At 38.7% G+C, this 14790-nt stretch overlaps 1 protein-coding gene across 9 annotated transcripts in view; it reads right to left on the bottom strand.

Annotated features, from left to right (window-relative positions):
- The window catches only part of St7 (suppression of tumorigenicity 7), a 269462-nt gene extending 255303 nt beyond the window's left edge, over positions 1-14159 (bottom strand). For 2 of the 9 annotated variants that reach the window (XM_058572122.1, XM_046422420.2), the window contains exon 1: positions 13915-14157. In XM_058572122.1, coding sequence (XP_058428105.1) covers positions 13915-14065 — 151 coding nt within the window. In that variant the 5' untranslated portion in view covers positions 14066-14157. Of the gene's footprint in view, positions 1-5697; positions 5789-13914 lie in introns of all 9 variants that reach the window. The other 7 variants (XM_058572121.1, XM_046422411.2, XM_046422412.2 and 4 more) reach the window with 7 other exon arrangements.
- Between the last annotated feature and the right edge of the window lie 631 nt (positions 14160-14790).

Genomic DNA, 14790 nt, shown 5'->3' with positions numbered 1-14790 from the left:
GTCCTTTTGGTATTTTATTTTTGAGACAGGGTTTCACTAAGTTACCCAGGCCAGCCTCCAACTTGTAAGCCTTCTACCTCAGAATTCCCAAGTTGCAGGAATTAGAGGCATGTGCCACCACACCCAGCTCCAATCCTTTTCTATATAAGTAATGGATCAGAGTTTCAATTATTATTTATCTTGAAAAATGAATTCCAACTTAAGACCAACAGATTATACCTTTTCTTCCTTTTCTACCCTCCTGTCAAACACATGGCAGTTTTCTGAAGGCATCAAGGGTTTTCACATTCCCACATTCACCAACAGCCTGGGAATTTCTACAGCGAAATGCAACTCAATAACTACCACCGTAAATTTAAAGCTTTCTCTCATCTCCTTCTTTAGTACTGTTTGAGTCCTTTTTGCTCTACACATTATATTTTGGACTAGAGTTGGCGGTGTATTTTTCCTCTTTCCTTTTATGCTAAATACCTAAAAATACTGAGGACAGAGACCATATCTTGGTCATCATTCCACTCCTCCACATCCACATCAAGTACTATGACTTTCTAATAGTATGACTCAATGAATTTATTAGCTGATGGTAAGAAACTAGAAATGCAACATAAAAAGTCCTTTTCTACAGTACAAAAAAATCAATAAAACAAGGTTTGTGCAGAGATTAGTGATTTGGCTTTGAAATGACCCTGAGGTTTAAGAAGTTCCAGAAAAATCATGACAGTAGGCACAGAGTATAAAGAGATAACCAGTCAAGTTAGAAAATATAATAAAAACTTCCTCATTCTGACCAGAAATGGAGCTCCTGCTGCCTTACGTCTTATACTTCTCAGAATTGAAGGAAAATAGAAAATATACAGAGGAAAAATATGTAAGCAAGTATGAAAAAGGAGAACAGAAGCATTTTTTGTCTCTTTTAATTGATTTTTTAAAAAATAAATGACGGAATGCATTACAATTCTTATTACACATATACAGCAAAATTTTTCATATCTCTGGTTTTATATATAAAGTATGTTGACACCAATTTGTGTCTTCATACATGTACTTTTAATAATGATGTCTATCACATTGCACCATCCTTGCTAATCCCCTGCCCCCTCTCTTTCCCTCCCACTCCTCTGCCCTATCTAGAATTCACCTATTCCCCCCATGCTCCCCCTCCCTACCCCATTATGAGTCAGCCTCCTTATATCAGAGAAAACATTCGGCATTTGTTTTTTTGGGATTGGCTAACTTCACTTAGCATTATCTTCTCCAACGCCATCCATTTACCTGCAAATGTCATGATTTTATTCTCTTTTATTGCTGAGTAAAATTCCATTGTGTACATATGCCACATTTTTTTTAATCCATTCATCCACTGAAGGACATCTAGGTTGGATCCACAGTTTAGCTATTGTGAATTGTGTTGCTATAAACATTGATGTGGCTATGTCCCTGTAGTATGCTGTTTTTAAGTCTTTTGGGTATAGACCAAGGAGAGGGTAGCTGGGTCAAATGGTGGTTCCATTCCCAGATTTCCAAGGAATCTCCATACTGCTTTCCATATTGGCTGCACCAATTTGTAGTCCCACCAGCAATGTACACTAGAGTGTATCTTTTTCCTCACATCCTCACCAACACTTATTGTTGTTTGTCTTCATAATAGCTGCCATTCTGACTGGAATGAGATGATATCTTAGAGTAGTTTTTTTTTTTTTTTTAGTTGTTGATGAACCTTTATTTTATTTATTTGTATGTAGTGCTGAGAATCGAACCCAGTGCCTCACGCATGCTAGGCAAGCGCGTTACCACTGAGCCATAATCGCAGCCCCTTAAAGTAGTTTTGATTTGCATTTCTCTAATTGCTATAGATGATGAACACCAGAGATTTTGCGTTTAATAGAAGAAGTAGGCCCTAATCTTCATCATGTGGGATTAGGCCCCAGCTTCCTTAATAAGACTCCTATAGCACAAGAATTAAAATCAAGATTCAATAAATCGGATGGAGTCAAACTAAAAAGTTTCTTCTCAGCAAAAGAAACAATCTGTGAGGTGAATAAACAGCCTACATTCTGGGAGCAAATTTTTACCCCCTCACACATTAGACAGAGCACTAATCTCTAGGATATATAAAGAACTCAATAAACTAAGTACCAAAACAACAAATAACCCAATCAACAAATGGGCCAAGGACTTGAACAGACACATCTCAGAAGAGGATATATAATCAATCAACAAATATATGAACAGAAGCATTTTTTAAAAACTATCAATCCAGAAACTAACTCAAGAGAAACAGCTGATTGGGTCATAGAACAAAGTTGGGATTACAGAATCAGCAGCAACAGAGGGCTATAACTAAATATCTTCAACGTGCTGAGCAAGCAGATGATCACTGGGGCCTTGCTCCTCTTTCTCAGTTAGTCTTCATAACAATTCTATGAGATGCTTACTATTATTATCCTCAGGTATAAACAAGGTAACTAGTATTAAGATCATAAAACTCATAAATGAGCCCTCACCTTGTGCTAAAATGTGGTAAGAGCACCATCAATTTCATTACAGATAAGTTTATTTATTTATTTATTTATTTGGTAAGTGGATTGAACCTAGTATTGCTTTACCACTAAGCCACATCCACAGCCCTTTTTATATTTTATTTTGAGACAGGGTCTCACTAAATTGCTTAAGACCTCACTAAATTGCTGAGGCTGATACCAAATTTGTGATAATCCTGCCGCAGCTTCTTGAGTTGCTGGGATTACAGGTGTGCTCCACCATGCCCAGCTAGGTCATAATTTTAAAGTGGAAAATCTGGATATAATTAGCAGAAAGACCCAATGGGACTTGACCAGCTGGGCCTGCAGTCCTGGCCTGCCCCCAGGACAATGACTATACAGACTCCCTGAAGACATTCTTTCATGTCCCAACAGCAGCAATCAGTGGGAAGAGGAGACAGAGGTCCTAAACACCAGGAGCCAGAAGTGACAGTAGTGCAGCTGGAACACTTACACGGAAGGTGAGCATCAGGGACCACCACTGGGGTAGGCAAGTGCTGCTTGGGCCCTCCAGAATGGAGGATTATAATTATGTATTCATATTCATAGTCCTACTCCTCTAGGCAAATATAGCCTGAGAAACCCAGACTGAGTTGCTTTGTGATTAGTGGGTGAAAAAAGAAAAAGAAAGAAATTCTTAAAGTGAATCGTTTGATATTTTACAATACTTTATGCCATCCACCATAGGTGGTTTAATTTCCTAACATCTATCTTATTTATAAAAGTAACATATGATGCATTCATTGTTGTTGATTTGAGAATTGTATGATCATGTTTTGAAAACATTACTATATCCTTCTGTAACAAATCTAGGACAAGGACTCACAGGCACACCATGCTGCTGCAAGAAGCAATAGTTACTTGTTCTCCAGGGGCTCTAAGAAAAGGACGAAAGCAATGTGCCAGGACTAGGAGAGAACTGTTTTCATTTAATGCAAAGTGGAAACATCATTTCATAGACAATTGGGCTTCCTGCCTATGAGGCTATCTGAACTTTGCCTAAACTAATTAAAACTTCCAATAAATAAATTGATTTGAAAGGACTGACACTATTTACCTGCAATTTTCAATCTTCTGACTGACTAATCAATGCTAAAAAGAGATTTCCATAAAGCCAAGTATCAAAAGTATTCACATATGTTTTTAATGAAACATGTTACAGAAATCATAAATGGCTGCAACAAAAAAGCAAAATTCCCCAGGTATGGTGACGCACACCTGGAATCCCAGCAGCTTGGAAGGATGAGGCAGGAAGATCATGAGTTCAAAGCCTGCCTCAGCAAAAGCAAGGCACTAGGTCCTGTCTCTAAATAAAATACAAAATAGGGATGGGGATGTGGCTCAGTGGTTGAGTGCCCCTGAGTTCAATCCCCAGTCCCCACCACCACCAAAAAAGCATAATTCACTAAAAAGGTACTGTCATAATGTTTATATAATTTTATATATTATTTTCCTTTTGCAGGTGCTACAAACAAGACTTTTAAAGGACTTTATATTTTACTTCTAAAAGCTTTTTATTTTTTCTAATTTTTTTTAATTTTTTTTAGTTGCTAGGCATCAAATGCAGGGCCTCATGCATGCTAAACAAGTATACTTCCATTGAGCCCCCATATTTTACATGTAAATCATATTTATACCTAGAAATTGAGCTGGGCACTAAACCATGGATGCCCTTAATATTCAAGAAATAGTAGGGAAAAAGCCCTGGCCTATGACCACTGATACACAACTTCTTTCCCCTACTAATCACTATACTTAAAGACATCATTTAAGTTTTCTCTTTGGACTGAGCAATAATAAATCTTTATTTTGTCTTAACAGCTCACCAGTCCACGAAAGCTTTGAATTTAGATCTCCAGTCCAAACAGCATGTTTTATCTCTTCACTCTTCTCTATCACATTTATTCACATGGCAAAACTAAAAATGCTCACTTTTAAGAATCATAGATCCTTTAACTGTTCTTTAAAAGCTTACAGAAATTGTTACATTATTTTCTGTAGTAAGCAATAAAAAATAGGTCAATGTAAAAACCAACTATTTATAGGAATACTTTTATAATCCAAACTAATTAATGTCTACAAATATTTTCTCAAACTTCATTGATGTTATATTGTCATCTAGTCTGGGCTTTCCCTCTAAAAATAGAATCTGTTCAAATAATGTAAGAGCAAGAAAAAGTTTTTCTTAGGATGGTGACTTTATAATTGATTAGATTTGTCATAAGATTTGTAAAGATACATTTTAGATTTATTTTATAATAATACATACATAACTTCCAGTTTAGGGGGAAAACAATTGAGAAGCTAGTTTCTAATGTTTAAAATTCCATTTTTGCCTCTTACACTTCATATCTCAAATGTAAGGGTACAACTTAAAACATCCCTTTCTCAAAGAGTCATTACAAACAAACATTTCTGCAACATATGTAAGAAAAAAATTTCTCTCTGAAACATAATGTCAACTTTGAGCCTGAACTTAAGTATAATTTGTTTAGTTTTGTTTAAAATAAAAGATATCAATGAGGATAATTCTACACATACAATAAAACACACACACACACACACACACATACATACATACATACATATACACCAACCCCAGTCCTCAGGAAAAGTGCAAACCAGGTCATACCAATTCTTACTATGTAACACTTTACAAATCTAAATAAACATCATAGAAAAATAACCAATTGAGTCAAGTGGGTGTAATAAATTGCAAAACACCCCAACAGCATTATTTTATTTGTTCTATTAGGAATATTCAATAAACAGCACCTATCAAATAAATGAGAAAGATGAATTTTGAAAGGGGAGTAAAATTTCTTATTCCCAAGACAAGTAGACTTACCAAAGGAAGGAACTGTATGAACTTTTCTTGTGTCTATTTACTAATAAAATACTGACTTTGTAGCCACACCAAATACCTCTAAAGAACAAAACTCCAGACCCAAACTGCTTATGTGTAAAAATTACTTCATTTTTAAAGACTATTTTATTCTTCAAAGTGTTTCTACTGTTTCTGCTATTTTAAATTGTTAAGCTTTTTTTTTTTAAAATAGCAAAACAAATATGTCTTGTTCCCTGACCTAAACATTCCTTTAAAGTCCTTTAACTCTGCACAGGCTTACTCAAAACTTCTAAAAAGATGGATACTTACCCAGAGCTTTTACAAGATTTGGAGATCAACTTCAGGAACAAAGTTAGAGTTCTCCACAGAGTAAGAGTATAACTAGCACAATTCCAGTTTCCTAAAATTCAGAGGGCAAAAATACTCCTCAGATAAACGTTGCCTTATTTTGCACCAAAATTACACAGTGATTCCTCTAGCTACAGCCATGGCTAACAAAACACTGCTGGAACTAGCTGGGCCTCCTCACTTTCTTATTTTAGCTCAGTACGTAGTGCAGGAATGCCTGCTATATTTAAATGATGGGTAAGAGGAACACATGAGCAACTGTCCTGCTCCACTGTAACATCAAAAACACTTCATTACACATTTTCTCTCTTCTGGAAGATGCAAAACCCATTATAGGCATCTTCACAATGACATCTCAAGTACAGTAAGGATGTGTACAATAGACATTCAGTAGTGTGGTTCCGATCAATAACCCATTGTCCTGATTATTGAAATCTGAGAAATCCAGATTTCCAGCATAAGAGATACCATTATCTATTTTAAGCTGTCATTTCACTGTGAGATGCAAGCCTATAGAATACAAGAGTTTAGAGAAATAAGCTACCAGAGTGCCTTGGATTTATATAGCATTTTGCAGTCTTAAAAGCACTTTCTCAATCATTTAACCATCTTCTATGAAGCTACATTCTAATCAAAAGACCAATTCTCTCACCAAGCTGGAAGGCAACATACATTCAAACGATGCCTAAGCATGTGCTTATGGCTGTTTAAGTTGTGGTATTTGCGCATTTGCACACTGTCAATTCCATTTTAGACCCACATCTGGGCAACCACTGAGCTACTGTGACCCATCTCTCCAGTCATGTTTACACCACACCCTCCCTTCATCCCCTTAGTGTTTTCTCCATTAGTTGCTTCTCTGGCAATCACCTCTTCTGAACACAGAGGAATGCTCTTTCTTTTTCTCCCTTATTATTGAACATTTGCCCAATTACCTCAGGAGAATCATCTTGAGTTTTAGTTGTCAAACAAATGATAATAGTGCTGAGTATTAACAATATCCCTGTGAACTAAGAGGAAGGAGAAACTTAGGTGGTGAAGTGAAACAAGTAATGGACCACTAGTGCCATCTATCTTGGAAAGCCTTGGGTACGTCCAGTCTGAGCTGTGTGCCATCTTGTCATGTATTGCCACTGGGCAACAACATTTGATAGAAATACAAAGATGAGAAAGTTACAATCCTTGCTCTCTAGCTCTTTAGAGTATACTGAGGAAATCTTCCCTTCTAAAGGTACTGTAAAAGTCTCCACCAAGTTCTCATCCTCATTTATAAATTAAGCTGCTTTCGCACTGAAATACTTCCCCCCACCCTACTGAAATACTTTTAATGTGTTTACTTGTATTGTTAGGACAACTAGTATTATAACAGTACTCATTTTTTTTGCAGGTGGAGTTAAACAATTTTTTTTTTTACTTTATTTGTTTATGTGATGTTGAGGATTGAATCCAGGGCCTCTCATATGCTAGGTGAGCACTCTACCACTGAACCACAACCCCAGCCCCTCATTTTGTTTTGAACAATTTTTATTCCACACATACAAAAAAGAATATCAGCTATATTAAGGATATTAACAGTTTTGTGAGCAATTCCAAGGAGTCTATGGATCAATTATAAAGCAGGCAGCACAGTGCCTGACTCATAAAGGTTAATTCCTCATCCCTCCCTAGTTCCAATCAACAGTTTACACTCAATTTATTTATTTGTTTGTTTATTTATTTATTTATTTTAAATTTTATTTTGGTGGTGGTACTAGAGATTGAACCGAGGACCTCATGCATGTCAGGCCACATCCCCAACCCCAAACTTGTTTCTAAGATGTGACTTCTATGCACAGTCCTTGTTCTAAGAAAACAAAATACATTTGGAGACATCAGCAAACAAGACAACATATTAGAAGACACTAAATGTTCAACATGGAAAACAAGTACAGAAACTTGGAAGAATATAACTGACATGAGATTGTGTATCCAAATAATAACTGACAGTAATAATAGAGCTATAGTTTATTTTTCTTAATAGACAAAAAATATTTTGTAAAGAAATATTTCAGTAAAACTGGCTATAAAGCAAATTTATATAATATCAAAAACTATTTTTACTCTAGCTTCTCTTATAACCTTAGAAATGAGTGCTAAAGTTAGAAGAGGGGACAGGCAAATCCATGAACTTAAAATGGTGCTAAATTATTTCTAGCCACATTATGTTTCTGTAAGTTATGTTTCATTGTGCCTGCCAATATTGTTCTGAAAAAATTTCCCAACTAAATATTTCTTCTACTCCCTCTTCTCCACATAGGCAATTTTTTTTCTTGCATTGGTAGAAAGTACAAGGTGTGTCACACAAATTGGCTCCCAAAGCCAGTAATTTTCAACATTCTTTATATTAAATTTATAATATGGACCAGAAGAATATCTTTTCTTAAATTCTTCCCCAAAGAACACATCAAATGTATTAATATTCTGAAACATGAGTAAACATGCATAATTTTACTCAGTAAACACAATTCTTGACTTCATAAGAAATTACTACATGGTAAATTTCCAAATCATTTCTAAAGGACAGTTCCACTGCTGAGTCACCACAACCAACTGGCATAATTTTCATTCATTTAATGATTACAAACTCAGCATGTGTTAAGCCAAAATACACTCTTTTCTAGATCCTAAGAAAGACAAGACCTACTCTCATGGAGTTTACAAGGACATGGAGACAATGCAAAATTAACAAATAAGCCAGAATTACTTTAAACAGTGTTTGGTGCTATACAGAAAATTCAAACCTGGTGAGATGTCAGTGACATAATGGCCATTTTAGGTAGGGTTAGTAGGGAAAGTCTCTAAAGAAACGAATTTGAGCAGAGATGTGAATGGCAAGTAGACTGCCATTCCAAATCAATTGGAAAAGCCTTCTGGGTAGAGGGTACAGCTGGTGCAAAGTCAGGAACAAGCTAGGGATGTTAAAAAAGGAATCCCAGCTGGTATGGGATATCATGATCAGAGAAAAGAGAAGTTCAGATTCAAAGAGTAGGATGATCATCACACTTTGTAAGCCAGGGTAATATATCTATATTTTATTTTCTGTGCAATGGAAAGCCATTTAAGGAAGCCACATAAAATGTGGAATTTTATTCAATAACTAGAGTCAAAACTGGGAGAAAAAATACATATATAGTCCATGTATTTGATTGCTATTATACCTATACTCAATGGAATTCATCCCAGGACACCAACATGAAATCTTGGAGTAAAAAAAAAAAAATCTTTAGGAATATAAAGTTTCATTTTAAATAGATACATAAACTGGGAAGCTGAGAAAAAGACATCATACAGATTGCTTCATTAATGACTAAACGAAATACTCCAACGGTAAGTAAAGGCAACTAAGGTATATGAAATACATTGTAAACTCAAAACTGACATTAATCAGAAAATTGTCCTTTTCTGTGTCCACAAACTGGACCACCATGAGTGAGATATATATGACCCACCATAGAATTGAGCCTCTGACCTCAATTAAAAGTGACAATTTAGTTGGAGCATATGCCCAGTAATATGTTTGATCAATTCTAGTGTTCCAATCCCAAATCACTTTGCATATTATAACTTGAGAGATTTATTCATCCAGTGAATGATAAAGACCTATTATTGGCAGATGCAGTGGCACACACCTATAATCCTAGTGCTTGGGAAGTTAAGGCAGGAGGATGGTGAGTTCAAAGCAAGCCTCAGCAAATGAGGCACTAAGCAACTCAGTGAGATCCTATCTCTAAATAAAATACAAAACAGGGCTGGGGGTGTGGCTCAGTGGTTGAGTGCCCCTGGATTCAGAGCCCGGTACCAATAATAATAATAATAATAATAATAATAATAATAATAATACAATCATTTTCAACAGGGAAACAAAACTGAGCTGTAGCTAATATGATTCAACAATACAGGAGAATTGCTTCTGTATTTATCATCTTAATTTAAAATGCAAACATATTTTATAATATAAACAACTTTTAGCCTAAGCCAAGATATTATATCATGCATTTGTTTCCCAAAAGAAATGACATAGAATTTCAAATATCTTTGAAATTTCTAGAAACAAAATTGAAAAATCATTTAAACTGCTTGGTGAAAAATGGCAAAAGTGAATATTTTTAAGAAAAAGTGTGTCATGCAAAGTGTTTTAAATACAACTCTAAAACCTTAGAACATAGGTTATAAGAGAAAGTGCCATCAACATCAAAGAATAAAGTTATGCCATTTTTTAAGATAAATCTATCATTTTTCTGAATAATAACTTCATGACTACCCTAATCTATAATTAATTTTCTGCTTTCTAGAAAAGCATTGTCTTATGATATTAATTCACTTGAAATCTTACAAGTAATACAACTAAGGGTTTTTTTTTTTAATTAGGTTAAAAGTTCATTCTATTTTCAGTAGTAAATCATAAAATTATATTAACACTCTCCTATCCAACTTAAAGGCTGAGCATCAAAAATCAATTATCAAAGCTAATCAGTGTAGAGCTACTCCTAATATGTTTATTTTCTCCTTTCTTTTTATAATTCATTTTTCTTATATAAGATATGGTTGCCTTTGCAAAGTTTTCTGTGTGTGACCTAACAGAATACTATGAAATTCTTGGAACTGTATTCCTACTCTAAATAGTTTTGGCTCAGCAGTGAAGATCAAGCAAACCCAGTGGTAAGAGCAGGGAAGTAGTATAATGAAACTAAACTACACCTTAAAAAGAACCACTTAAATATTTTTTACTTAGAAAACTACATGTGAGCTAAAAACAGGTATGCTTGTTCACTAAGGTCCTTTCCCTTTATTGTTTTAAATGAAATTTCACAATTCATGGTTCTCTGGATCTGAACTTCACTTTCACATCTTTGTGTCTTTGGAGAAAGTTCATCCATCTCTATCTCAGATTCAGTACTAGAATTCTCTCACCCTTCCCGGTTCAGTTCCAGGGAAATTTCCACTGGGTTGTCCTCCTCCACCTTACATTATGGAAACTTGTACTCATGTTATAAACTCCTTATTTTTAGCCTGAGTTTTACAAACATCCTTCTCATCATAGTACCAGCCACAGTTCCTATGCATAGGAGGCATTCGAGAATTACTTTTTTTCAATTTAAAGTTAAGCACAATTGCTACAAAACAGTCATATAAAGTTAAAAATATTAAAATTGCCATAGATTGGGGCTGGGATTGTGGTTCAGTGGTAGAGTGCTCGCCTAGCACGGGCAGGACCCGGGTTCAATCCTCAGCACCACATAAAAATAAAGGCATTGTGTTGTGTCTATCTACACCTATAAATAAATAAATATTTTTTAAAAAATTGCCATAGATAATCAAGATATTAAGAAGAACACACCAAGTTGATCTAAGAACAACTCAGAACATTTTTACTAGATTCCACCCCTACAGGTGCAGAGCAGTTTCTGCATCACAGAAGCTCTGGCTCCTATCTCATAGCTCTGCCTCACTGTGATGGTGTGGGAGGCCTGTGTCACCTGCAGATCACCTAAAAGCAGTTCTAGATTCACAGCCTTTCCAAGAACATACTTGCCTTCATCATAGGAAGAACAAGGACCACAATGCTAAAGAGCAAAATTAATCCTGTCAGACCCATTGAGATCTCCCTGCAGAGTGAAGTTTGACCAGAGGAAGACAGTCTCTGCCTCACCTAGAGGAGGAGCTAGCTAGTGAGTTCTTCTCTGAGCCTTCCTGCTCAAGAACTTTCAGAAACTTGTTCCTAAACAGAAGGGAAACTAGCAAGAGAAAGAAGAAATTAAGTTGACAGCAAACTTTTGGCAGTTTTTCTAACTTCCAGCTTCTCACTTTAATTTAAAAGGGAAAAAACTGGGCATGGTGATGCATGCCTACAATCCCAGCAACTCAGGAAGCTAAGGTAGGAGGATTACAAATTCAAGGCCAGCCCCAGCAATTTAGCAAGGCCATGTCTCAAAATAAAATAATAAAAAGGGCTTAGGATGTAGCTTAGTAGTGAAGTGCCCCTGGGCTAAATCCCCCATACCAAAAATATAAAAAGTAAATAAAATAAAAGGGAAGAAAAAGGCCTCCAATATCTGTCACTGACTTTTGAAAAACCTAATCTTTTCTGAAATGGTTTAGTCTTAATTTTACATTCTCAATACCAAGTCTCCTTCTTCCTTTATATTGTCATAGAAATATCAGAGAGGTGAGTGTTCTCTGTGTGCTTCTCCTTTTATCTTCATTTACGACGAAAATGTGCAAGAAACCACACAGGAAACAGAAGTCGGGCATCACTGGGAAAGAGACCCAGGCTCACTCTATTATTTGTCTTGCCCAATGGCCTGTCCATCTTCAAAGTGTCTCTTCCTCTTATACCTAGATAAGAATTGCTCCTACCCAAACTGACAAAGTATCAGTGAGAAATGCTAGATTTAATATTGCTGGAATAAAATGCAACAATTTTCTTCTTTAAAAACTGCACCCTTTCTCAGTAAATATTTTGCTTATTGGTTTTTCTGTATAAAACTGGCATGTGGCACTTGTGGGCTCATCCGCACATACATGCACAGATGATAATTTAACTTAATTTAAGCAAAATTTTAAAATTTGAATGTGTATTCGTGAGAAAAATTCACATTTAAAACTTTTTACAATTAATTTTCAGGAAGAAAAAAATTCAATGCATTTACCAATAAATGCATGATATATCTACTCAAATAACTTCTTAAAAGTTATTTGGGGCTTGAAAGTGATATATTTGCCTGAAGCAAGGAAGACAATATTATATGACAAGTAGCCACCCTAAAGAATGAAAACATCAGAAAGCCAGGGTCTCTAGAATGACTGGATCCAGTGGGCTAAGCAGTATCTATGTAAATAGGGAGAGGATTCTTGGGTACAGAATCCTACAGATAGTATCCTCTGAGGGATACAATCCAAGGGATAGTATGAAACAAATGTAAACAGGAAAGAGTTCAACTTAATCAAGATGCTGAAAGTTAGTATCTTAAATGAACAAGTCCTAACTGGATACATTGTTGCAAGTGTTTAAAAAGTGTTTTCTCAAAGGAGCCATACACAAGAAGATGAATTTCCAGACCTAGACTTCCAGAGTATGTAAATCACTCGCTGGGAGATACAGGTGTTAATACTTATCTATGTCCATACATAATTCAGAACTACAGGAATTTCCCCTGGGAAATTAAAGGGTGGTGGCTGTTGTTTTAAGAAACGCCCATCTATCTTGAATCCACGATTATTTTCACATTTCAAGGATTGTAACACTTCCTTTGAAATACTTTGTTTCTGCATTGTCTCTGGAGTGTTACTGTTGGCGTAGTCTTGTCTGTAGTGGCTGTCTATCGATTCAGCTCCAAGTTTGTTAGCACTGTCCTAGTTGCTTCTGCACTGAAGACCGTGGCCACGAGACACGCGCGAAGCACCGGGTTAGCCAGTGGAGCTTTGGGGGAGAGACCAGTGGCGATCTTTTAAAACCTCAACTGGGACCATCGGAAATTCCAGATCTCCTGTCCCACCTGGTGTCCCTTCCACATTCCGTTTGGTGACTTGACACGTCATCCGAGCTCCTGTGAACACCTGCGGGAATCCCTCGCCCTGCCTACATCAGAGCAACTACTCTGCGGGGCTCCGCTCACGGCGGGCGCGTCCCGGAGGCCCGCTCCCCACCGGGCAGCGGTCGGCCCACTCCAGCCGGACCGGACCGGACCGAGCTTCTGACGTTCAGCGCCCGCCTCGGGGCAAGGGGGGAAGGAAGCGGTCTGACACTGAGGCCCCGCGGTTCGGACGAAGCCGCCCGACGGGAAGCCGTCCAGGGAAGTCCCTCGCTCCCGACGTCCGTCCTCCCGGGTGTCCAGCCAACCGGCCAGGAGATCGCGGCCGGAGGTCGGACCGGGCCGCGGTGCCGTCGTGGCCGGCCGGGCCCGCCAGGCGGCGTCACTCCTCCTCCGCCTCCCGCGGGCCCCGGAAGGCCGCCGGCCGCCACTTGAGGCGCCGCGTCCCGGGCGGGCGGGCGGCCGCCGGCGTCCGGTGCGCGGGCCCCGGCGCGGCCCCGAGCGCGCGCCCGGCCGCCCGCCCCCGCCGGCCGCGGCCCCGCGCGAGTTGCACTAACTTTCCCGGGCGGGGGAGGGGCGAGCGCGGGCCCCGCTGTCCCGGCCTTACCTGTGCTCAAGTTGTCGTTGATTTTCAAGGGCACCCGCAGGATGTAGACCAGGAAGAGCACGATGAAGAACCACACGGTGCACAGATAAGTCCAGGACCAAACCATGCAGGACTTGAGCTGCTCCAGAAAGCCCGTGGCCGCTTCAGCCATTTTTCAGCGCTGCTCTCTGCTGCCGCGGCTCTCGGTGTCTGCCGGGATGATTCACCGGCCCCGAGGCGCCGCTCGCGCTGCCGCCGCCGCCGCGGCCCGGGCGCCCCCGAGCCCGCCCGCCGCCGGGGACGCGGGAAATCGCGCGGGCCGCGGCGCGCTCGCCGTCCCGGCTCCAGCCTCCTGGCTAACTCTCTGTAGGCCCCTACAAGTGGCTTGCGTGGAGCGATCACGTGGCCCCCTGCCCCGTGTTGGGATGCCTTTTATATTTATTATACTCAAATTTGGAAAGACAGGCCCAGGGGAGCGCTGAAGGAAACTCGACGTAGTAATAAGCCACAGACGTTGAGCGCTTACTATACGTCAGGCAGAGTTCCCCCTTTGTATAATCTCAGTTAATCCCTATAACAGTTCACACTATTATCCTTCTTGGATAGACAGAGAAACTGAGGCTCATAACTGTCCCCATGTTTTACCCAAGGTCGAGCCCAAACCCCAATTGCAATCATAAGTTCCAGAACCAAGGTATTAGACCAAATGCACTATTTCTTTCTCGCAAGACTCCAGCTCAGAGGGATGAATGAACCCAGGACACTTAGAGTCTTAAGAGCTGTGTTCTTGTCACCAATTAGTAGGTCTGAAATCGCTGATTAGCAAGATTTTTTTGGTTAACAGACGCTATTTACCTTTGTTCTGTCTCTTTTGAAGCAGCATAGGGAGGGAGTTTC

Source organism: Marmota monax, unplaced genomic scaffold (assembly GCF_021218885.2).
Source record: "Marmota monax isolate L192 unplaced genomic scaffold, Marmota_monax_Labrador192_F-V1.1 WCK01_AAM20220418_F8-fsc00027, whole genome shotgun sequence".
Classification (NCBI taxonomy): Eukaryota; Metazoa; Chordata; class Mammalia; order Rodentia; family Sciuridae; genus Marmota; species Marmota monax.
Note: the sequence above shows the minus strand (reverse complement) of the source record. Positions and strands in the feature narration are given on the sequence as shown.